We start from the raw sequence: 25,198 nt of genomic DNA on the forward strand, positions 1-25,198 counted from the left end.
CTCTGATATGATTATTGTTCATCTTCTTCCTAACAGATTCTTATGTTATATCTTTATGCATAATTAATTTTTAAACTGAGACAGGAGATGATTCGTTTAATCAAACAAAGGCATTTTCCTGCTGCTTTTAAGTGCTACTACAACTTCCACAAAATTGATTCCTTGGCAAGTGACAACATACATTATAAGATGGTAATCCATATCCACAGTGATTCTGTCTTCCGCAGATATCAACAAGAAATGAGGTACATATTATTGGCTGATTTGGTAATTATGAATTAACTAGCAGCTTAGTTATTGCCAATCAGCACTTGTGTATTATTAAGTCATAAATACTTTTTTTTAACCTTCCAGGCGAAACAGAGGCTTGTGGCCACTGTACAGGGGTATGCTACCTGATTCTTCTCCTTGTTTTTTTTTTCTTTTTGTTCTTTTGTTGTTTTCTGTGGAAGTTAGAAGTGGCTCCTGACCAATTTTGTATTATTATGTTTCTTTTGAATTTCTTTGTTTCTTTCTAGGTTTCTTTGTTGATGTTAACTTATTCAAGGTTACCAAGGAGAGAGCTGCCGAGCTCTCCAAAGAGGGTGATTCTTTCCTTAAGAGTGTTAATGGCAACCCCAATTCTAGTTCTTTAATGGCTGAAAGTCTTGCTGATGAGGATGCAAATCTAATGATAAAGTTAAAATTTCTGACATACAAGGTACGATTGATTTGTTTATGATATATGTTAAAGGTATTAGATTAATATGCTTATCAATCTATTGGGGTTGATCCCATATTGATATTTAGGTCTAGAGTTTCTATCTGGTTTCCTATTTACATCTGATTATTCTTTTATGGCCAATACAGTAGATCAATTTCACCACAAATATAGCATGGTAACAGAGCCACTTTTCTAAAGTTAGGGTTTACAAAAGTGATCCTCTCAGGGAGAGGTTGCCACTTGTACCATTGTCGCCAGCATCCTCCCCTCACTCAAGCTATCATCTTTTCTTTCTCTATTCTCTCTTATTTCTTGGGTCATTCCATCCCACGTCACTGCTACTGCACATGGATGACTTCACAAGTCTCCATCCAATCAAACCTGCAATGTAGCACCATGCAAGCCAAGTGAGTCTTCCTTCTCACTGCTTCAGTTGCACTGCTTCTCACAGCCAGGAAAAGCCACCACAAGCTTTTCCTCCTATGGCAAGTTCTCATACGCAAGTTGCTTCCTTCATAAGCCACTATGAACCATCCAATGCATGTGACTTATGACCCAATTAATCCTCTTTGACACCATCTCAAGCTCCTCTTAGTAAGCTCTAATTTGGTACAAGTCCTTCAAGAAACACTCCTTCAGTGTCAATTCTTCTGCCAATGCTCATCTTTCAGCACAAACACCTCTCCATCTTCTTGTTATCTTGACATCTCTTTGCATGCTCACCTCCTAGTTGACAGTAGCAGCCTCAACTTCAACCCTCTCCTGAGGATTTCCTGTAAAACTGAGTATAACTTGGCTGCCACTTATTATGGTGTTGTATTTACAGATGTGGGTTTCCTTGTCAGTTTTTGGGGGCCAAAATTCATGACTGGCGAATGGAGGTGTTACTCAAAGCTTGGGCGATTGATTCTCATGGGGATGGAGAATTCTATGCCTAAATCTCTCACCTATGCTGACTCTATACTCTTTCCTGCTTCATTACTCACATACATGGCATGGAGTTCTGGTAGAAGGGATATTGGCATGTGCAGTGTCCCTTTCAACTCTCGTCTTAACATCGTACCATCCAACCACATCAATCACCTCTCAGTCAATTTTGATGCTTTTAGTATGACTTGTGTCATGAAAATTGGTGATAGTCTTCTTCAATCTCAATCACCATCTTGAATCACTGCTTGCCTGCTCCTCTCATGTTGTTCCAAACTCCACAACCCCAATTCATATCCTAATGTCAGTGACCATCCACAATGAAGAAAGTCCTCTTCATAAGACACTGGATCTATTCTTTTAAGATTTTATGTTTCTACTTTATCTCAGCATCTTTTCGAAGGCACTTCTTGGCAAAATCCAGTATGCTCTTCCTCTTTGTTGTGACTTTAAAACCATTGGGAACATGGACATTTGGTTCACTTGCCTCCATATTATGGTATTCTAGTTCTTGTTTTGTTAATGCTCTTGTTTCTTTCCCCATGATCTGGATATTCTTTGTCTTCCTCTTCAATTACTAACCTCACGTTGTTCCTCCATTAGGCCTATAATTTCCTCTCCCTATCGTCCCGGTTTGTAAGTGCTAATCTTCTTCGCCTTTTGAATTCTTGTCAACTCTATTTTATTTGTGAGCTACATATGAGCAGCCTAAAAGCCAATAAAGATATACCCAAATAGAGAAGAACATCTTGTTTCCACTTTTGTGCATCCAACAAAGGTTGAGCTCTCTTTACCACCTCCAATGAAGAGCTGAATAGTGAATATTTTGAATTCATATTTTCCTGTGTCCAACTAATAGATGAGTGCACTATTCATCTTTACTTTAGTTAACTCAAGGTTTAAAATTTCTGGCCACGTCGAAGGTTTGGTTTATGTCCGAAATGATATGGCTTTGATATCGTATTGTGCCATGCCAATATGGTTTTGGTACTTTGTAAAATATAAATATATTAATTAAAAAATATTTTATTAATATTTGATTGTTATAGATTACGTTGGTTTAAATTAGATTTAATTTGGATTTATTTTTATTAGTTTAAAATTAAATCATATTTATATATATAATAATTTAATTCATAGTAGTATATTTTATAAGGTTAAAAATTATATTATATTTATTTTGCCTAAGAATCTATTCCCTTGGGTTTTTTTTTTCTCACTTTACCTCAAAAGTCAAAACAGATGAAGGAGCGAAAAAATTAACCATCTTTTAAGAGATTTTTGTTTTTTGTATTTATCACGGGACGAATGGAGGGAAAAAAAAATTAACCATTCTTAAAGATGTTTTTTTCTCTTTGTTTACCCTCGTGGACGAATGGAGGGAAAAAAAATTAATGATGCAGGAGGTAAATGTAAGAGAAAAAAACATTAAGAGATGTAAAGGAATAGGATATGAGATGCAGGAGGTAAATGTAAGAGGAAAAAAATTAATGGAAGGAAAAGGAAGAGGATACGAACAAAATTACCGTTAAAAAAATAACTAAAAAAAACTCTACGGACCTTGCGGCGCCCCGCGAGGTCGCGACTATTTATGTGACCTTGCGCGGTTGCAAAGGGTCACAGTTGTTTCCGCAACCTTGCAAAGGTCGGCACTAGGTCGTGACTGTCTCGGCGATAGTGAGGTTGTTGCAAGGCCACCACGAGCCACAAACCTATGTTGTGCCGGTCGCCCGGGGCAGCGGCCGCGAATCTATTATTTCTTGTTGTATGTGTCACTCATGGATAAACCCACTCAAGAGGATAGTTCTTATTTCATGTCGTCCTTTCTCTGTTTTACCTCACTCTCTGTCAATGTGCTCATTTAAGGACAAAGACATTGTTGGTTGTATGCTCAGCATAATTCCTTAGTCATTATTTCACTTGCTATGAGTATTATGTTTTCTTTTCATTATGGTCATATCTTAGCCTACACTTTCTGGTTCACATAACAAGCTGAACATAGATCGGATGTATGCTCTAGCTTTCCAGCTTGAGGAAGTGTTAGAGGTATTTGGTCAATTTGGTTAGCAGCGTACGGGGTTTAGTCTCACATTAATATTTTTGATCTTGGGTTTCCAACTTGCTGTAACTATATGTTGTCTAGAAAATGAATTTAACATTTTTTGCTTTGCTGTTGATTATCAAGTTAAAGCTACTTGTTAATTCTTTACAAAGGTTTCTTCTGCAAAGACAGATTTGTCAGCTTCAATACTTTGATTTGGCTTTCTCATGTCTATACTTTTGTGCAGCTACGAACATTCTTGATCCGGAATGGATTGTCAATACTTTTCAAGGATGGTCCTTCTGCCTATAAAACTTACTATTTAAGGTGAATATTTCCTCCCTTTGTTCTAAAACAATCATCTAATATGTCAACTGCTGCTGTAATTATCTAATTTTTAGGATTTCGAGAAAAAAAGACAAATCTATATGAGCTTAGTGTGTTCTATATATTTGTCTAGTACATCGACTGCCATTGTAGTTATGTAATTTAGGACTTTGAGAAAAGGGAAAAAATCTATATAGTTTGGTGTGTGCGCTGCATGATCTTTGATCTGATATCTGGCTATTTTATTTTATCCTTTCATGGAAATGCGTATTCATTTGGTTATTTTATTTACCTCATTATTCTTAGATTATGTGTTTTTTTGGATATGTTTGTCTCTAGCCCATCATTAATTCCAATTCCTCATGTTTGTAAATATAGAACCACCAAAATTTAGTCATCTGTTCCAGTTAATAGTGCCCACATGAGATTACCTGAACTTTCCAAAATTTGAAGTTTTGGCATCCAGCTAGTTTGCCATAACTCTTGTGATATTGTGGAAGTTGGAAAAAAGCTTCAACGAGCTACAACTTGATAAAAACTATACTGTTTGTTTAGTAACTGTGGTTAAGGAAGCATGCATAGAACTTCCAAAAATTTTGACTAGCAAAGATATGGATCAATTGTTTCCTTGTGAGCTAAATCTTCTAACCTTGATCAAACACAATAATAGATCATAGTAATCTTGATTTCTTCTGTTTAATTTGGTAGGCAGATGAAAATTTGGGGAACATCAGTAGGTAAGCAACAGGAGCTGAGCAAAATGTTGGATGAATGGTATTTTCTCCTAACATCTTCTGAACTGGTTAGGTCCTTGATAGTATATTATTTTGTAACTAAACATGTTAATATTCAGGGCTGTTTTCATTCGGAGGAAGTATGGCAACAAACAGCTGTCTTCTTCAACTTATCTCAGTGAAGCAGAACCTTTCTTGGAACAATATGCTAGGCGTAGCCCACAAAACCAGGTATTGGTTGGAGCAGCTGGAAATTTGATTGATACTGAGAATTTACTGGCAATAATAGAGGCAGGTAGAGATGAAGAAGGTGATCTCCATAAAGAAGTGGATGAAACACCTTCAAGACCGACTGCTTCAGTTATGGACTCAGTTCCTAAAGATGAAGGCTTAATCGTGTTCTTTCCAGGTAAATGTGCCTCTTATACTTCCACAGGCTGATTTGACATTAATGGGCTTGAATTATCAGGTTGTGATGAGACAACCTTATTGTGAGGATTTCGATCAATTTTACTGGATAATTTTTAATTTCGTATGCATTTTGTTGTATCATAGTTTCACGCTTAGCTATTTTATATTTGTGGATAGATAGCCTGAAAAATATTTGTTTGATTGATCTTATGAGTTGATTAAATGAATGTCATGTCATAGGAAATGGAAGTGGACATGATTACCTTGGTTAGAAGCTAAATGATTAGAACCCTAAGTTCATGGTTTTTATGGTTTCCCCAAGAGCAAGCAAGGTCATTGAAGCAATTAGGACATGGCCCTTATTCACAAGTGTCTTGTGCATTGCTAATACATGTACTCTTTTTTTGCTTCGTACATTAATAACTATCTTGCTTATTTCAGAGTTTATTTTGGCAAGCTTTTATCTTAGTCTCATCTAGAGGTATTCACTTGACTTTGTTGCTACTCAGGCATACCAGGCTGTGCTAAATCTGCTCTTTGCAAAGAAATACTGAATAGTCCTGATGCTCTTGGTGATCAACGCCCTGTGCACAGCTTGATGGGTGATCTTATCAAAGGTACGCTAGCTTTCTGAGCTTTAGATTTAAGGATGCAGTTGCACACAAACTGTTTATAGTAAAAAGCTGCTTGTCCCAATCATTTGGTTGGGCTTAGTACCTTTAACATTTGAATTGTTTTTTAAGAAACATGTCCTAGCGATTCACTTATTTGCCAAGTATTTATGCTCAGAGAAATTGGTCCCTAATCTAACAATTATTGTTAGTTAGGAAAGGATAGTGTAAAGGTTGGGGTTACCCAAAATGCTCTGCAAATATTTGATTTTTTTTGACAGTTCTCATAAGCTGTTAGACTAGTACGCTACCAATAATCAGCAGTACACTGTCCTTTATAGTTTCTTTATCTTTTATTTGTAAGTGTGCGATAATTTGTTTATCCCAACATATTTTTCATCAGATACAGTGTAAATAAAAGCCAAATGTTTGAACTGATTCTAGAAATCATTTCCCCTCAGCCCTCTGCTATGGATTCAACCATATCCTCTGTGATGATCTCAAGTACATGAATAGTAGAAGAAAACATAATAAGCAAATTAAAAATGTCCCTGTTGTGAATTCCTACCACTACTAGGTTGCTTAATACAAATTCTTGATTTAATCCTTGATCACTATGAATTCTTCCTTTTGCAAATGCTTCTCAACTTTGGTGATTGGTCCATCTCAAAGCAGGTTTTTTTGCATGAAGCCTTGATAACATTTGACAAATTAGATATTAGATCTAATTCATATATATATATATATATACTGGAGGACTGCGTAAAATATTTCAAAAGAAATAATTTCACTCTAACATTGTAATAGTCATCCTTTTCTTTCATCATTATGTAATCGGCCATATCTCCCAGTGTCATTGAACCTCCATGTGACATCTCTTATGCGTGTGCTCGTGACCCTTCTAAGTCCCTGCCTTGTCTTAGAGCCCCAAGTGCTTATGTCTTCCTTCAAGAACTCACATCTTCTGGTCCTTGTGAACATCAACTCACTAGAGGTTGTTTCCCACATTCCCTTCTTTAATGTTGTGTTTACATTGATGGAAGAAATTAAAATCAGTGGAAAATTCTAAATCCTGTTATTTGAAATAAAAAGAATTCTTAATCTTTATTGAAGAGAGACATTTATATACAAACTAGGAATCTATCTTAGGAAAGAATCCAAATAAGAAAACTATAATTAGGCTAATTGACAACTAGCTAATTGACATATATATATTAACTAATATATACAGATAATACTCGTCCTCAAGTTGAAGCATAGATATTAATCATGCATAACTTGTTACAAAGATAATTAACCCGAACCCCATTTAAAGTTTTGTGAAGATGCCCCTAGTTCTTCAGTCTTTACATATCCTGTAGAGATCAAGCCTTGTTGAATTTTCTCATGAACAAAATGACAATCAATTTCAGTGTCCTTATGCAATATGAAGAGAAGCTTGGTTATCACACCACAGTTTTGCGGGTACTGAAATTTTAAGTCCTACTTAAGTCAAGAGTGATAAATCCACATTATCTCACAAATAGATCTCACAAATAGACTGTGCCATAGCCCTATCTTCTGACTCTACACTGGATCGTGATATAGCATTTTACTTCTTACTCTTTCAACAAAGATATAATAATCAAAAGTAGATCTTTTATCCATTTTGGAACCCACCTAATCTGCATATGAAAGACATTCAATATGAGTGTGCCCATGATTTGCATATACGATATTCCGTCCGAGTACTCTCTTCAAGTAACACAATTTATTCAAATGTTGTCCAATGATGAACTATTAGAGATGACATAAACTGCACTAACCGAATATACAATATCTGGAGGAGTAAGGTAATTCAACTTCCCAACCAACCTTCGATATCTCAGGATATTTAAATAGTTTCCCATCTCCTATGAGTTGCATGTGTCATTGGAGCACTATAACACTTTGCCCCCAATTTTCCTTTCTCAGTTAATAGGTCAAGGGCATATTTTATCTAAGATAGAAATATATCATTTTTGCTCCTTGTAACTTCAACACCTCAGAAATATTTTAGCACTCCCAAGTATTTCGTGTGAAACTAGTATGAATGAAAGATTTAAGAGATAAGATTTTCGTAGTATCACTTTCAGTGATAACAATATCATCCATATACACAACTAACATAATGATACCAGCTCCTGATTGCTTGTAGAACACAGAATGGTCAGACTTTTTTTTCATCATACCATATTTTTCAATAACCTGACTAAATTTTCCAAATCAAACATGAGGACTCTATTTTAAACCATACAAAGATTTTTGAAGATGACTCCCCTAAGCAACAAATTCAGGAGGTTGCTCTATATACACTTTCTGAGGATCATTATGAAAAAAGATATTCTTGATATCAAGTTGATGTAAAGGTAAATGATGAGTAGCGACCATTGAAATAAACAATTGAACAGATGTTAGAATAATCCACACCATAGGTCTGAGCATAACCCTTACCAACAAGATGGACTTTTAATCTGACAACTAATCCATCCGGATTGACCCATTTGCATCCAATAGCCCATTTCCTAGAAGGTAGATTGGCATCTAAAGTATTCATCTCCTCTATTATTGCATCTTTCCAACCAAGATGAGATATGACCTTATGGACAGTTTTAGGAATAGAAATAGAGTCAAGTGAAGCAATAAAAGAATAAGAGGAAGTCGACAAGCCGTTATAAGAAACAAAAGAAGTTGGATAAATACACTAGCGTATACCTTTGCGTAATGCAATATGAAGATCATCGCTCGGTTCTAGATCTAATGACAAAGTAGTAGGTGCATGACATGAATCAAGGGTTGACGGCTGGAGTAGACTTGAATAATAGGAGTTGGTTCCGGGATGGATGCGAAGGACGTGATAGAATACACCAACAAATCATCATCCTTCCTTTGACGAGTTAGAATAGGTGAGGACAGAAAATAAGGTGTGTGTTCCATGAATGTAACATCAATTAAGACAAGTTATTTCTTTATATTAGGATAATAACACCTATAGCCTTTCTGGAGATGAGAATAACCAAGGAAGATACACTTCCAAGACTTGGGATTTAATTTAGTGACATGCAGAAGAATATTCTGAACAAAACAAGTTCTACCAAATATCTTAGGGTTAATAGGAAACAACTTATTGGGGAAAAGGATTTTGCAAGGGATCTCACGAAGAACAGAGGATGACATGCGGTTAATGAGAAAATATGATATAGAAACTACATTAGTCCCAAAAGGTTTGGGAACATTCATTTGAAATAAGCCACACCATTTTGGGATGGAGTATCAACACAAGAGGTTTCATGAAGCATGTCATTCTAATCCATAAAAGATTGGAATAAACCGGATGTATATTCCTTGGTATTATCACTTTGCAAAATACGGATAGACACATTAAATTGAGTTTTAATCTTAACGCAAAATGCACAAAATAGAGAGAATAACTCAGAATGACTTTTTATTAAATATAACCAAGTTATACGAGAATAATCATCCACAAAAGTAACAAAGTACCTAAAATCAAGTTTAGATAAAATAGGACAAGGACCCTAAATATCAGAATGAACTAATTCAAAATGAATAGTAGCACGTTTATTTACTCTAGGACTTGAACTAAGGCCATGATGTTTTGTAAACTGACACAACTCACAATCTAATGAAGACACCTTACCATATTGTGGACGAAGCCTTTTGAGCAAAGGAAGAGATGGATGTCCCAACCTACAATGAGTCTTGAAAGGAGAAGTGACACTCGAGCAAGCAAAAGAATTTTAGATCAGTGTGTTCAAAATGTAGAGGACTCATGTCCTTTACCAATAATCTTCTTCGTCAAAAGATCCTGACATAAGCAATGATCGAAACAAAATGAGATGCAACAGTTAAGATTACAAATTAGTTGATTAACAGAGAGCAATTTGAATAATAAATTAGGTAAATGTAAGACAGAGTTAAGATTACAAATTAGTTGATTAATAGAGAGCAATTTGAATAATAAATTAGGTAAATGTAAGACAGAGTTAAGATTACAAATTAGTTGATTAATAGAGAGCAATTTGAATAATAAATTAGGTAAATGTAAGACAGAGGATAGAGGAAGCAAAGGGGTAGTGCTATCTTTGAACTAAAAAGTAGAAATGAGACTAAGAATTGCATGTCATATGATCCGTGGCACCAGAATCAATGACCCATTTGGAGGATGAGGAAATAAGACATGCGTTGTGTTTAATTGAATTAGCAATGACAGTGACAGAGGAAGATGAAGACTTGAGTGATTCCTGATATTGTGAGAACTCGGCAAATTTGTCTGCAGAGATAAGAACAAATTTATCTGAGGCATCATTAGTGAACACAATATGGACTGTGTTTTTGTTGATTTTTTGTATTGAAGTTTTCTACACTCAAACTTTGTATGGCCTGGCTTACAAAAATAGTTGCACACAATACCACAAGAATTTGGCGTTCGAGTTTAAAAGTCCTGTGAGCCTCCTCCTTTGTTTCCACTGTGGCCAGTTGATCTTCCAGGCACATAATGAGTATTGTGACTTACTAAAACACCACTAAACGGAACAGGTGTGGTGTTTTCTGTACGGAGAACACGACTAAACACATCTTGTAAAGAGGATACATCAGATCATGAGAGAACTTATAATTTAGCAGACTCAAAATCAGGAGATAGGCCAGCAAGGAAGCTCATGATAGTCATCTGCTCTCGTTGGCATATTAAGCTTCTTATGTCTTCTTGAATGCTATAAATAATTGATGAGAGACTAATCTTATCTTTCTACACAGTAGAAGGCTTTGAAAACTTCGTTCATGCGGGAGAGATTCTGTTTTCTTGAGTACAAAAATTCCAAATAATGCATCAGTTCTTTAACAAATTCATAGTGATTGATCAAACCGATTATCTCACTATCTATATAATTTTGAATCCAAAGGAACAAGCGAGCATCCTCTCTAAGCCATATCTTTAGGGCAATCATCAGTTAACTGACCATCTTTATCAATACTTCGTAGATAAAGATGAACAATCTTCAATCCAAATAGTTCGAACCATTTAGCTTATGGCTTGTGATTTTAGACATCACAGGCACCATATCCGTCATAATAGAAGGCTTATTCTTAGCCATAAGATCCCGAAATAGGTCAAATAAAAGAATCTGAAGGAAGATCAAATGCAGCAACTGATGGGCGGCAAGCTGATGGTCAGTGATGGCGACTGCTTGGCACTCAGAGAAACTGCATTTGCTCGGTCAGGGACGCAGCAATGGCGGCTGCTCGGCTCATGGAGAAACTGAAGGATTCTGTGTGGTTTGAAACATAATCTGAAGGAAGATCAAATGCAGCGACTGATGGGCAGCAAGCTGATGGTTAGGGAGGCAGCAATGGTGGCTGCTCGGCGCATAGAGAAACTGCACCCAGGGAGGGCAGCGATGGTGACTGCTTGGTGAGGAGAGCAGCGACAGCTGCTACTCACGGGAGTCGTAGGCGGCGGCGAGGAGAGCAGGATGGGTTGGGGTATCTCTAAAGCCACTTAGAGATGTGAGCAGTGATCAAGCCCTGCTGGATATCAACGTAGGTAGAGAGAGCGCGTAGTTGGCTCGAACACTCTCCCTCGTTAGGGTTTCTGCCTCCACCGACGATCACTTCCTCCTTTGATTCGAGCGTTTGCTAATTGTCATGGATAAGATCACCCCGTTGAGCTCCGTCGGCGAGGTGTTCAAGGTGGATGTTGGCGAACACATGATAGATCGGTGGAGCGTACAAAGACGACGAAATGACCAACCAAGAAGTTGGCAGTGATGCCGAGGTTGCTGGCGAGGGCGGCCTGTCGCACCCAGAAGGCCTTTGGGTTGGTGCGCAAGCATCTGAGATGGCCACGAGGGGGTTCGTGGGATGTGCTGACTAACAAGAGAAGAAGAGGCGGGCGAGGGTGGTGGCTGCCTTTGCCACACGCGAATAGGGGAAAAAAATGAGAGGATAGCAGCGGCGTTGATGGAACCCTAATTTCTAATGCTCTAATACCATGTTATTTGAGATAAAAAGAATTCAAATCTTTATTGAAGAGTGAGACATATTTATATACAAATTAGGAATCTGTCTTAGGAAAGAATTCAAATAAGGAAACTATAATTAGGCTAATTGACAACTAGTTAATTGACCTATATATTAACTAATATATAGAGATAATAAATCCCAATGCTTATCACAGATTCTAATGTTTGTTCATAACTAACCATTTATTTACACATTGAAAAATTACTAAAAAAACTCAAAATTCTGAATTCCACTGCTCTATTTCCTTTCTTTTCCTTTTCCTTTTTCCTCCTCAAAAGGTAAGCACAGCATAATTGTTGCCAACACTGTCCAGTCACTAGCTTCCTGGGCGATCGGCTTCATAGCACTGCTCCCTATAGTCCATCCCTGAAGCTCTACTTCCTCTTGTTTCTTTCCTGCAAGAGAAATAGAGTGCCTCCACTCCTGCATCGCCCATCGCTGTCTGCTGCAGTTATACCCATCTCTGCTGTCGCTGATCCATTTTAGTAGAACCTAGCCACGACAACATACAGTAGAGCCCTGACAATGTTCAGCAGAGTTCATCCAGCCAAGCCCAACATACTCCAGTAATCTTCACCCACTTTTCCAAACGAAATCCAACCACAGTTCAACCGACTCAGTAATCAGTCAGCACTATTCAATAATAATCTCCATTTGAGGAAATGTTGAACTCTTCCCCACTATCTGTGCTTGTATCTGCTCGTTGTGCCATTAGATTTAAAGAGTGATATAGGGCTGCAATTGCTTGCTCTGTATTCCTTTCCACTTTTCCAAATTAAATCTAACCACAGTTTGATCCATTCAGTAATCAGTCAACTCCATTCAATAATAATCTCCATTTGAGGAAATGTTGGACTCTTCCCCACTATCTGTGCTTGTATCTGCTCGTCGTGCCATTTGATTTAAGGAGTGATTTAGGACTGCAATTGCTTGCTCTGTATTCTCTCTCACACAGGTCATTATATGTGCTATTTTCCAGTTTTTGTTCATTCAACAATCAAAATTGTTGATATGCTATCCAAGTAATAGGTTCATATCAGGTATATGTAATCTTTAAATGTGTTCCTCGCTTGACAATTGTCTCAATTCTCATAAGTTATATATGCAATTACTTTCAAAAGCTTTGTTGATTGTGAATCCAATCACACTGTTATAACATTTTAGTATGAACTCATATCCTTTTAAAAGTAAGAACAATGTTCACTAGCATATAATTTATCTTTTCAGGAAGATATTGGCAAAAAGTGGCTGATGAGCGAAAAAAGAGACCCTATGCCATAACTCTTGCAGACAAAAATGCCCCAAATGAAGAAGTGTGGAGGCAGGCAATGATCTACTAACTAGAATTTCTCCAAGTAATTCATATGCATCTTTATTTTGTCAAGTTTGGTTAACCTGTTCATTCAATTCCCAGATTGAAGATATGTGCCGAACAACAAAGGCCTCAGCTATTCCTGTCATTCCTGAATCAGAAGGTTTATTCTTAAAAGAAGATTTTCTGTGTGCTTGCTAAATAGTTTGTATTTTTTTTTAATATTTTCATAATTGTTTTACCTTCAAGAATCTTTTGATCTCCATCATTTACACATTTAATAGTGTCAAATCACTCCTTTGCTTTTCTTGACTTTAGCAATTTGGTAAATACCCTCGTTGTTAGTTCCTAGGTTGTCATCTACATATTGAAATCACCAGACTATACAATTTTCATTCCAGATAATTCTGTGTAAGTAAACAAAGAGAGGATTTATATTATTTTCCTTCATCCTATCCATGTAGCTGGTTAAGCATGCTTTTGTTATCCCCTATAGATGTACATTTGGATATTTTCCCCAACCTTAAATTTTCTTCAGAGAAATGAGTTCTTTATAGAAACTAGTTCATCAGAAACGGTTAATATTTCTTCCTTAAGACACTATTTAAATTATTTTATTAATTTGCAGGGACTGATTCTAATCCATTTTCTCTTGATGCTTTGGCTGTCTTCATATTTCGTGTACTACAACGAGTAAACCATCCGGTAATTCCTATTTTCCTATAATTTTAAGAGTTACAACAATGATTGCCTACTTACAGTTGTTGGCTTTGCTTTTGGCTCAACTTTAAAGGGAAATTTGGACAAGGCATCTCCAAATGCAGGTTATGTGTTGTTAATGTTTTATCACCTCTATGATGGCAAGGCATGTAAATCTGTCACTGTATGTTGAATTAGTAGAACTATTTTGTAATTCATTCTCTTGATAAATGGGTGGGCATTTTCTTCAGGATCACAGGGATTTTGAAAGTGAACTGTATGAGCGATTTGGCTCAGTGGTGAAGATGCCTTTGCTTAAACCAGATAGGTAAATAGATTGTTATGCTTTGCTTACTATGGTCAAATTGCAAAATTTGAAGTTCGTAAGCATTTCATCTGGTAAAGATGAACATTTGTAAAGTGGAAATTCATAAAAATAGGACCTGAAATCAAAGGAAATAAACAATAAACAAATACTTCTGTAATTGAGAATTTGTCAATTATAACTTCTTCACTATTATGTGCTGTTTATTTTTTTCTCAAATTGCATAATTACTTCATATGGTATGCCCTATCAATTTAGATATGAACTTTGTTTTTTGCAGGAAACCCTTACCAGACTCAGTAAAGGATATATTGAATGAAGGCATAAACCTTTACAGGCTTCATACCAACAGACATGGAAGGTACATTAGAACTTAGAAATTAGAAATGTGATATTTTGTGCTGAATAATTCATTCCTCTGATTGTCTTGATGCAACAATTTTGGTACAAAAGCTTAAAAATAAGTTATGCGTTTAATAATTGAGTTATTAATAACATGCTTTGTGTCAGAAAAAAAAAGAAAAATTAAAAACAAAGATGTTTTCTTAAATCATCTGCTCTAGTTTGATATTATCAAATCTTTATAAATATACACCTAAATCAATAATTTAGTTTTAAGTCATTTTGGAATTCACATCCTGATCCATCTTATCTCAGCACTTAACTTCATCTATCACTTTCTGAAGCAAATAAATATTATTTTATATATTATGACAATTTTTGTCATTACTTCTCCATTCAAGTTTTCTAGCTTAAATCTTTTATAAGATTCAAAGATACTAAAAATATTCTAACGTGTAAATCTACAACTTTTTTAATCAAATCCACCTTTTTTGTACTCCTTTTTCTAGATCTAAAACATTCTCTATTATTTTCTTTTGTATTAGCGACACTTGTTTTTATCTGTCTCTTATATTTTCATGTGTTTGTGAATTTATTTAATATATCCGTTCAACTGCAAATTGTTATATATTGACTTCTTAAAAATCTTTGTTAGTTGTATCATTGCATTGTGTGTCTTTTAAATGTTGATTGGCATGATATTGTAATCTAGACTGGAACCTGCCAAAGGTTCATATGCAAAGGAGTGGTCGCGCTGGGAAAAAAGGCTGAGAGAGATTTTATTTGGAAATGCTGATCATCTGAATGCGATTCAGGTAAGTAACTTCTTGTTTTTCACTCAGTTCACTGAACAAACTATTGCCTATGTTTAACTGGCTCATTCCTTGACATGTTTTTAGTTTGAATAGCCCTCTTGTGTAATACATCAGATTTCACAAATTACAATAGCTAAGAAAACATTTTTCCTATTTTTAACTTCGATATCCCATTCTCTCCAATATCTACTCACTATAGAAACAAGGGAATTATTATTTTCTCTGACAGGCCTTTTTACAATCTTGTGAGTGATCCATTGATAAAAAAAGAGCTTAACAATCTATCATTGCAATCATTGTTTTTTGCAGTGCCTTCAAGACACGTTTTTAATCTGACATTTTAATTGCATTTGTTTATAAGGCATGAGTAATGACATAGAGCAAAGCCGAGGTAAATACCTCCCTTATGTGCTAGTCACTATTCCAAAGGCTAGTAGCTGCCCATGATTTACCTCCTCCGTGTTGGCCTTGGGACGGGTTGGCGGGGGCGCTGGGAGTGAGCGTATTCGCCTTTTTGCCACAATGAGTAATGACATAGATCTTATTAATTAGAATCTTTACCTCTTCAATTGATCATAGGTTGTATTATGTAAATCGCAACGCTAAATCTACCTCTCCAGTTACTCTTCCTTGTCTTCCCTCCTAGTCTGTCTCCTCGAGCCTACCAGTTTAGCTGCTTGGTTGCTAGCCCTAGTTCAAAATGTGGCCTCTCTTTAATAGAATCATTGTCAGTAGGAACACTGTTGTCAGTGATGCCCTCACTGATCCTCTAGACTACATGCTTATGAAAGCTACTGACAACTTCGAGAGGCTATTTAGTGACCGCCTTGGTCATCACAAGCTTGTCGAATAAATCATCGCATGGTGAAGTCAGTTGTGTGGAATGCTAAAACGGGTGATTAGAGTAGGAAGCATGGTAATAAAGTGCATGTAAATCTTAGGTAGATAAGTATGGCCTGCGGTGGACATGAGATGACAAGTTTTTCTAATTAATAATACTAATATCATCTTTCATACTATATAGAGAAATGAAATTAAACTGTCTTATTAAGAATGGTATAAATGAAAACTTCAGCCTAAGTTTTTTGATGGAGATGTATTTTTGCAGCTATTCTAAAATATGAAAACGTGTCATGGACAATAAACATTTTTACATCTTATACGCTATTTATATATTTTATCTTAATATTGTCTAAATTATACATGTCAAGTTTTATATCCTTAAATCAAATTGCGCTACTCAAATAATTTTCTAGCTACGTCACTCCCTTATCATTATATTTGTTAGTATATAAATTGAAACTTGTGGTTCCAGGTTCCATTTGACTTTGCCGTAAAAAGAGTCCTAGAGCAATTGAAAGATGTGGCAAAAGGGGGGTTCAAGACGCCAGAGAGTGAGAAGAGAAAGTTCGGTAACATTGTTTTTGCTGCCGTCACATTGCCTGTGGAAGAAATTAAAAGCGCCCTGGATAAGGTACCTCTTTGATCTCTCTCTCTCTCTCTCTCTCTCTGAACCGTTGCATCCAGACAGTAACCTATCAACTTGTGTCTGAACAGGTGGCCTGTACAGATGCAAAAGCCAAGGCTTTCATTGAAGGCAAAAACTTGTCAAACAGCCTGATGAAAGCTCATGTAACGCTAGCCCATAAAAGAAGTCACGGTGTCACTTCTGTTGCTAGCTATGGTGTCTTCCTGAAGCAGAATGTCCCAGTTGATTTTACGGCATTGCTATTCTCCGACAAGCTGGCTGCTTTAGAAGTGCAACTGGGATCAATCAACAGCGAAAAGATAGACTCTAAAAATGAATGGCCTCATGCAACTCTTTGGACCGCACCTGGTACACCACCCAAAGAGGCAAATACCTTGTCTCATTTGGCTGCTGAGGGTAAAGCGACAAGAATAGACATCAAACCACAGATCACAGTAAGTGGAGTGCTGGATTTCTTTTGACTGCCCAACTACTCTCCTAGCAACCATCAACGAGCATCCGATCAAAGAGTATTTAGTATTTAGTTTGAGAAATTGGCCAGATGAGTGAGGTTTCCCATGCATTCTGTACAGAATATGCAATAAAAAAACTTGGGACAGAAGCGTCGTTTTAGATAGGAAATGCACGAGAGATTTTACCGACGTGCTCTTGTGCTTTCTTCCTCCCTTAGGGTTTTTGACATTCTTTTGAGGGTGCGTTATGTTAAATAAGTTAATTAAAATTGTGTTGCATTTTGATACGTCCAACCTTTTATCCTATGTGGCTTGATGTAAAATTTATGAAAGAGTGCACTTGAAATGGAGTTTGTACAGTCTGCACGGTTTGAACTCTATTTGACAACTATCATATCAGATACCTGTCATAGGTACAATGCTCATTTCAAATTCCATACAGAACACTACAGCAATCCATTCCCAACACTCACTCCCCAATAGAGGGTCTAAACAATCACCTCTATGTAACTGATTAGTTGTTAATTTGCCAGCAATTCTAGACATGAACAACTTTCAAGGCACAACAATAAGAACAATGCACTGTCAACATATGAAAATTTTATAGCATTCTTGTAGCTACAATTATCATGCTTGCATGAAACCTTTATTTCCAAGAGATCAGTCACCCTTTGTCTTTGGCCTCATGCATCGACAGGAGCCTCTCTTCTTCTTACGAACTTCTCTCTTTCCATATATGTATTCTTTCAGAAGCATTCCAGATTTATCCACAATTTTAGTCTTTCTGATTCTGTTTTCTTCTTCTTCCATTTTCTGCACTTGTAACTGCAATTTCTGCAGCTCCAACTCCAGCTTTCCAATTTTTTCAGACACCTTCTCAGCCCGATCTGAGATTTGCCTTCTGTTTCTGCTTCCTGCATCTTTCTTAATCTCCCTGACTTCGTCGTTGGATTCAGTCAAGTCTCCAGCTTTATTTGTTAACTTGCTGTTGAGCTCAACCAGCTTAGAGATGGTTCCCTCAGCCTCCTTCAATTGTACTTTGACAGCATCGAATTCAAGTGAGGTGCTGTTGATGTTTTCTAGTGCTTCCATTTTCTTGTGTTGTTCTTGAACACTTGCTTGAAGTGCCAAGAGCCTCTGTGCATTAGAACAAAGCCTCTCCATCTCCATTTGGTTCCGTTCATGGTCGGATTCTATCTCAGATTTTTTAGACTCCCCTAATTTGTCAACGCCCAACTCTTTCTCAGATACCAGCTCATTTGAAGCATGGCTTCTTTCCACTTCCTCAATTACGATGGGCGATTTCTGCTTTTGTTTACTGCTATCCTTTTCAGTTGTTCCCCACATTTCGAGCCTTTGATAAAAGGTTTCCTTGACATTTTCTCTCTTTCTTCCTTCATGAGAATGGATGTCCTTCAATTGTGTTGGCAGTGATGAAGCATTCAACACAATGTCAAGCTCTATATCTCTCATAATCTTTTCATATTTTTTCTTGCGGCTACTGTTATCAGAGTTGTCTTTTGATCTCAGTGCTTCTATTTCGTGCCATGCAGCCTCTAAGCTAGCATTTGAGTCTAACCTTTCCAGCTCCAAGAGGTTCCTGGTATCCTTCACCATCTTCTGAAGTGCCCTGATCTTCGCTTTTAAGTGGCACAATTCTGGGATTCCTAGCTGCGATCGAGTGCCATGAGATTGGCTTGTCTCTTGCTTCTTGTACATATGGCTGACTTGGTTTCCCTGAAAGAAAAAAAAAAAAAAAAAAAAAAACTCGACTTTTTTGTTATAGAACAATGAGTATTAATAAGATTCCTAATTTCTATTAACTTGTTGAAAAATGTAGATAAGTAGCTACTTGACATGACATTTTGGTTCATTTGCTTGATTGGATAAAACTAGTTTCATTTGCTAAACCAAAGAGAACCTGTTTTCCCTGGTTGCTTGGTGATGGATGGTATTTCCCAAAAGATTGAGACTGTTCTTCCAAGATATTGATATCATCCAAGAAAGTCTCTAGAATTGACATATACGTATTGACTTCTTTGTTCAATCTTCTGTTGTCAACCTCGAGGCTATTCACTTTCTCCTTCAGTTCATTGACTGTTTCATCTCTGATCATGATTTCATCATGTAAAGCTTTCCTGTGCAGCATCCCATTTCTCTGTATGCTTTCACATTGCAGTATCTGTTCAATTACTTTATCTCTAAAGAATGTTACACAAACTGTGGCACTCTGTATGTCGTTCAGCAATGATGAAATTTCTGCTTGATAGTCTTTTCTGATTCCACAATTATCACTTTTCTCCATTTCTTGTTTAGCTAACTTAGCTTCGATAACCTTGATCTTAGATTCTTCTATGTTCCTGTGCAACTCTGATTTTGTAACTTGCACCATGTCTTTATCTAGTAATAGCTTATCTTCACAAGCATTGATTACATTTCTAGCCATGTTCATATCATTGTGAAGCCTCGACAAACATCTTCTGCACTCGTTCAAGTCGATGAATGATAATTCAAGCTGTTTGTTCTCAAGTTCAAGCATTTTAACTTTTCTATGGACCAGCATTATCTCCTTGATCAGTTCATCTTGCGCCTTGCAAAGATAGTCCCTTTCATCACTCACCAGCTTCAACTCCAATCCTGTCTCAGCAAGGTAACTCGTGAGCGACGCGCAAAGGTAATCTAAGGTCATGATCTCTACAAGCAAGAAGTTGGTCTCCTCCTCCAAGTTGTCCTTCATTATTGTCACTGCATTTAGTTTCTTCGAAAGAAGCTGGTTTTCTTCGACCATTCTAGCGGTTTGCCTTTGCAACTTGCGATGAGCCTCTTGTAACTGTGACAACTGCCTGAATAGAATGTCTGCTTCATCCTTCAAAAGCTCCTCCCTCTGGTTGCTACTCTGCAACTTTTCCTCCAATTGTTTGTTAGCCTCGAAAATTTTATTGTTCTTTTCTATTAGCACTGCAAATTCCTTTTCCCTTGATTGAGTTTCTATGTTACAAGCCAAAACTTCTCCTCTAAGATCGGCGACATACAATCCAAACTGCTGAAGAAGAGTAACAACCACTGCTTTTTCAAGAATCAGAATTTGCTTCTCGTCGTGTGCCTCTGAAATAGAATTGATCAAGCGTCTGACTTCATGCAAAATAAGCTGTAAAAGAAATTCTTCTTTGGCATCATCCAATGAACCCCATTTCAGATCAATCTCAAGCATGTTTGTTATCTGAATGATCCAGCCCCTTAATTTCTCACTTTTCTTTTCAAAGAATGCAATTTCTTTCTCTTTAGTGATGCACGTTTGCTCGATATCATGTAAACATCTTTGCAAGATGAATACTTCAATCTGACCATTGATGACCATTTGCCGTTCCACTTCCAGTTCTTCCTCCATTTTCCAACACTGCTGTTCCCCAAGGTGGAGCTGGTTTTCTAATGCACTCAGCTGACTTTTACTCGAATGAATGAGAGATTGATGCTTTTCCTTTTCGAGCCTCAGAAATTCTTGCAATTCAGCAACCTTTTGAAGTGCCGAAGCTTTTTCGCGCTCCAGATTTGAGCATTTACCTTCTAATTCAGTGTAGCTACTCTCCAAGTTCCTTAAACTCCAGCTGATTCTTTCGACCTGAGCCAATGACTATGTTTCAGGTTGCATCAGCTATGAATCTATAGCATAATATAAGATTGATAAAGAACATACCTTTGTCTGAAGAGTATCCTTTTCAGAAAGAAGTGAGTATTTCTGACCATGAAGAGATTGACAACATTCATCTATGATCTTGAAATTTCCTTTCAGTGTATTTAGTTCAACATTCACATCAGAGAGGGAGTTCTCCAAGAATGTATTTCTTCCCAGGAGTTTCTCGATGTTCCGAGCAGCCACATCCATATGAGAGAGGAGCACATCCTTTTCATCTCCGTCCAGAAAAACCCTTCTCCTGATATTTTCACATCTCTTTTCTAAAATTGTAACATTCTCTCTTAATGTTTCCAGTTCTTCATTTGCATCTGAAAGTGAAGCTTCCAGTATGGCATTCTGCTCCGACATCGATTGAATCTTTCTAAGGTTGTCTGAGTTAACAACTTGTTGACACTCATGGTTCTTGATGATCTCCTTCAAGTCATTGTTTCCATCTTTCAACTCTTTTATCATTGCCTGAAGATTCTCCATCTCCATAGTGACTGCTTGTATTTGCTCTTGCAAGATACTGTGCCTCTGTGCTGAATTAAGAACTTCCTTCTCCCCTCTACATCGTTCGAGTTCTTCTCCAAGTTTGGTATTCTCCTGCCTAACCCTCTCTAATTCTTCCTCTATGCTCAACTTGATCAGTTCCATGTCTTGCAATTTCTCATGCAAGTGTTCCAATTCATGCTCATGTTTCTTGACAAGTTCATGTAGATCCTCTCTGCAAATTTCAAGTTCTTCATTCAGTTTGGCCTTCGAATCCTTCAGGAAAACTATCTCATCCTTCAGATTTAGCATTTCTACAGTAAACATAAGACTTTGTTCATTCAGTCTGTTGTTTTCCTCCTCGACCTTCTCCTTCAGTTTCTCTAAATTGTTTCGGTCTTCTTTGATTTCACAGAGCTCCTGATACTGCAGCTCCTTTTCCTCCTTGAACAACTTCACTTCATCTTGAAGCTTTCCTTTGATTCCTCTCAGAGAAATTATCTGATCCTGAAGATCGATTATCTTGAGAGTAGATGAAAGTTTTTGCTCATTCACTCTGTTGTTTTCCTCCCTGACCTTCTGAAGTTCTTCCATTTCTTTAAGCTTCTCAAGTGTAAACATCTCAGGCAAGTTCTTCAGATCGATCTCCTCCGGAAAAGGTCTATCCATCTTCATGGCCTCATCATCACCATCAAAAAGTTCAAACATTTCAGAATCCATCGGCAGCTCATCAGAAACTTCAAGTGGGATCTGGTTTGGAAAAACAACAGCCATTGTTTGATGAGCCTGGCGAAGAACCCCGGTGGCATTGTCATATCTCTCCGCCAAAGCGCGGTAAGCGCGGTAGAATTCCTCCACTAGTTTCATAAGCTCAGGTCTCTTCTTGTAGTACATTTCTGCTCGTTTTGCAAATGAATCAGCATCCTCTTCTATGATCTTGATCATAACTTTTATCTTGCTATCCATATCTGTTCAAGTAGTAGCATATGTTCAAATCTAGCTTACAAGTTCTAAATCAGATTCAAGCTGATAGCTAATTGAAGTTCTAAACTTCAAACAAGAACAAAGTTGGATCGAAATTCTTCACCTGAGAGGTTCTCCTGAAGCCACTTAGAATTCTTAGGACTGATATGGCTGTTCCACCACCATGAATACAAGCGCCTCGACCCGGAGTGAGAAATTGTTGCCATGATTGAAGGCCAGGACTTAGCTACACTTTTAGTTTGATCCGATTTCAAATCCGAGGAAGAAGATCACATAAATGAACTGGCTGTGCCTGTCCAAGAACAGAGCTACAAAGTGATATTCACTAAATGGCAAATCACATCCGAAAACAACACAAAATTCACATTTAAGGCCCAGTAATCAAGAAAGAAAGATAACAGACAAGGATGAAAAGGACTTCTCTCCCAACATTGAGTTGGTGAGACAGCAACCAAAACCTTAGAATTGAATCCAAACTGATAGATAGCTATTTCACATCTGATCTCCATGAAATGGTGTTCCCAATAGACAGTGCACTATAGCAAGGCTCTTCAGGAAAGTCATTGTCAAATAATTCAACTTCTTCTTCTTCTTCTTCTTCTTCACAGGTATAAAACTCACACTGCTACTCTTGAAACCAAAGAAATCATCAACAGGACCAATCCATGGAGGCACTTAGAATAGATCATTTGTTTATGACTGAAAGCTGCATACCTAGAATAGATCATTTTTTTTTAGCTGCCCTATTCCTTTGATGAGAACAAAGAGGGAGGAGATGGTGGCATCATTGTGGCAATTGTCACTACAGCTTGGAAAAGATGCAATAGTTTCTTTTCTTTTTAATAAAAATGCAATCTTAGCATTAGAAGATGCATGGATTAAAATAGTGGAAATAAAAAATAGGAAGAAAAGAAAGAGAAATGCAGTGCCCTTGCTGTCACTTGTCCTTGTTCGCTCTCAGAAAATAAAGCATGCGTTGGCTCTTGACTACTGCCCAATTAAATACACCAAAGTCCTTTCCCTTCTCTATAATTTTTTTTTTCAAAGAAAAAAAAAGTGCCTTGCTGTTCATGTTGCTATGATCATCACGGGGAAAAAGAACATCCTGCATAATGTTTTAAGCTACTATTTGGATGAAATATATATATATATATCACAAAGAAGTTGGTTGAAGCATTGATTTCTTTGTTCTCAAAGTTGAACCACAAACTTAAATGTCTAAAAAAGAAATACCAATTCAAAACAGTATGAACAACTATTTTATTTACTTCATTAAATTATTTTCCCTGATTCTCCAATTGTTTCTGTGACATTTTACCACAAATTTCCCCCTTTTAATATAATAATAATAATTTATCTTTGGGGGTGAATAATCTATTCAATTATTTGAAGGTACCAAGAACAAGAATTGGTGGATTGAACTCCATGAGATGCACCTTCCACTTTTGGGTAGTGATCTACATTTTTTTTTTCTCTTTGGCAATGATAATATTCTCAATTGGGTCCAAAAAATTGTTTGTTTATTTATTTATTTTAAGTTTGAAGCAAGATTCTAAAGGAACTTTAGGCTTCTAACTTATTGGATAGCCTTTATCTACAAGGACCACTAATTGATTCATGCACTCATTTATTAACTTGAAAATTATTCATTTTTAAAGAGAGATATACATATTTATTATCAGCCCTTGTAGTATAAACAAACAAAAAACAGATAAATTGTCATTCTAAAAGTAAATTCTAAAAGTTAAAAAAAATAGACAGAGGAAGTACAAGAAACACAGAAGATCAAACACTGTTGCATATAAACTGACCTCTTGTGATGAAACTTGGAATTATTCTCCATATATAGATCTTACACATATCATAAAATTAATTATTATTATTACTTTTATTTTTCAGAAATTAAAGTGGCTGCCCTACAACGTATGAAATAGTACACTGACACACATGAAATGTTTCTTTGTCACTTGACAAGAGTGATCACTCTCTGTGACCACAACCACACAAAAATGTGTATTGAGTTTTTTATCTTCTCCTTTATTTGTTCTTTTTTTTTTTGTTTGAGAAAAAAGAGAGTGATTGTCTTGTTGCATATTTGTGCTATGAAAAAGTTAAAATTATTGATAAGAAATGAAGTCATCCATGTGTTTATTTGGTTGCATTTGGATTTGAATGGCTTGCACTAAGACAATATATTTCATAGTGATCCCTAAGAGAGTCTCCTTGTCTTTACTTAGTTTCTTTGTCTATTAGTACAGTACACTAAAATGACTTCTATCTTATGATTTAATTGTGTAAATATTGTTAATTCGAATTTCATTTTCACTGAATTATATATTAGATACAATCAATTGAACACACAAGTAGAATTCAATTATGGATAATATATATATATATATATATATATATATATATATATATATATATATATATATATATATATATATATATATATATATATATATATTATCCATAATTTGTCAATAAATGAACTTTAACTAAATAAATGAATTTAACAATAGAAGATGATTTAATTTTCTTGGACTAGTAAGAGACCCATAAGTCATTCTTGGGCCATGTTATTTCAAGCCCAGACTTTAGCCCAATAAAACTCTAAAGTATTTCAAATTACAACAACCAATAATAACAGATAAGTCTTATATCATTAGATGATATCGGATATATGAATAATTCTATATCATTAGGCTATATCTCTATTATATTATTAATTATATTTAAATAAATTTTATTTTATTTTATTATTATTAATCAAGTTTTTTTTTTTGGTATTCCTCCTCATT

The 25,198-nt window shown here is 36.3% G+C and overlaps 2 protein-coding genes across 6 annotated transcripts in view; one reads left to right on the plus strand and one right to left on the minus strand.

Annotated features, from left to right (window-relative positions):
* Window positions 1-17,628, plus strand: part of LOC122040611 (tRNA ligase 1-like) — a 35,552-nt gene extending 17,924 nt beyond the window's left edge. For both annotated transcript variants that reach the window (XM_042599980.1, XM_042599981.1), the window contains exons 12-27: window positions 85-245; window positions 355-386; window positions 519-700; window positions 3,919-3,998; window positions 4,707-4,772; window positions 4,852-5,141; window positions 5,653-5,760; window positions 13,042-13,139; window positions 13,229-13,289; window positions 13,755-13,831; window positions 13,920-13,991; window positions 14,077-14,153; window positions 14,431-14,511; window positions 15,205-15,307; window positions 16,623-16,781; window positions 16,865-17,628. In XM_042599980.1, the coding sequence (XP_042455914.1) occupies window positions 85-245; window positions 355-386; window positions 519-700; window positions 3,919-3,998; window positions 4,707-4,772; window positions 4,852-5,141; window positions 5,653-5,760; window positions 13,042-13,139; window positions 13,229-13,289; window positions 13,755-13,831; window positions 13,920-13,991; window positions 14,077-14,153; window positions 14,431-14,511; window positions 15,205-15,307; window positions 16,623-16,781; window positions 16,865-17,257 (2,040 nt within the window). In that variant the 3' untranslated portion in view covers window positions 17,258-17,628. The remainder of the gene's footprint in view (window positions 1-84; window positions 246-354; window positions 387-518; window positions 701-3,918; window positions 3,999-4,706; window positions 4,773-4,851; window positions 5,142-5,652; window positions 5,761-13,041; window positions 13,140-13,228; window positions 13,290-13,754; window positions 13,832-13,919; window positions 13,992-14,076; window positions 14,154-14,430; window positions 14,512-15,204; window positions 15,308-16,622; window positions 16,782-16,864) is intronic.
* Window positions 17,629-17,642: 14 nt separating this feature from the next.
* Window positions 17,643-23,250, minus strand: LOC122040610 (protein NETWORKED 1A-like). 4 transcript variants are annotated; one of them, XM_042599977.1, is made up of 6 exons: window positions 23,112-23,250; window positions 22,856-23,022; window positions 22,501-22,689; window positions 20,943-22,381; window positions 19,170-20,879; window positions 17,832-18,985 (listed from the first exon to the last, which is right to left on the minus strand). In XM_042599977.1, exons 3-6 carry the CDS (start codon window positions 22,601-22,603, stop codon window positions 17,909-17,911), a joined length of 4,329 nt encoding a protein of 1,442 aa, XP_042455911.1. In that variant the 5' UTR covers window positions 22,604-22,689; window positions 22,856-23,022; window positions 23,112-23,250; the 3' UTR covers window positions 17,832-17,908. The 4 variants fall into 4 exon arrangements, with proteins under 4 accessions (XP_042455913.1, XP_042455911.1, XP_042455912.1 ...); XM_042599978.1 differs by having other exon boundaries at window positions 22,856-23,027; window positions 23,112-23,241; XM_042599979.1 differs by having other exon boundaries at window positions 17,643-18,985; window positions 19,170-20,867; window positions 22,856-23,241.
* Window positions 23,251-25,198: the final 1,948 nt, after the last annotated feature.

This window comes from Zingiber officinale, chromosome 2A, assembly GCF_018446385.1.
Source record: "Zingiber officinale cultivar Zhangliang chromosome 2A, Zo_v1.1, whole genome shotgun sequence".
Taxonomy (NCBI): Eukaryota; Viridiplantae; Streptophyta; class Magnoliopsida; order Zingiberales; family Zingiberaceae; genus Zingiber; species Zingiber officinale.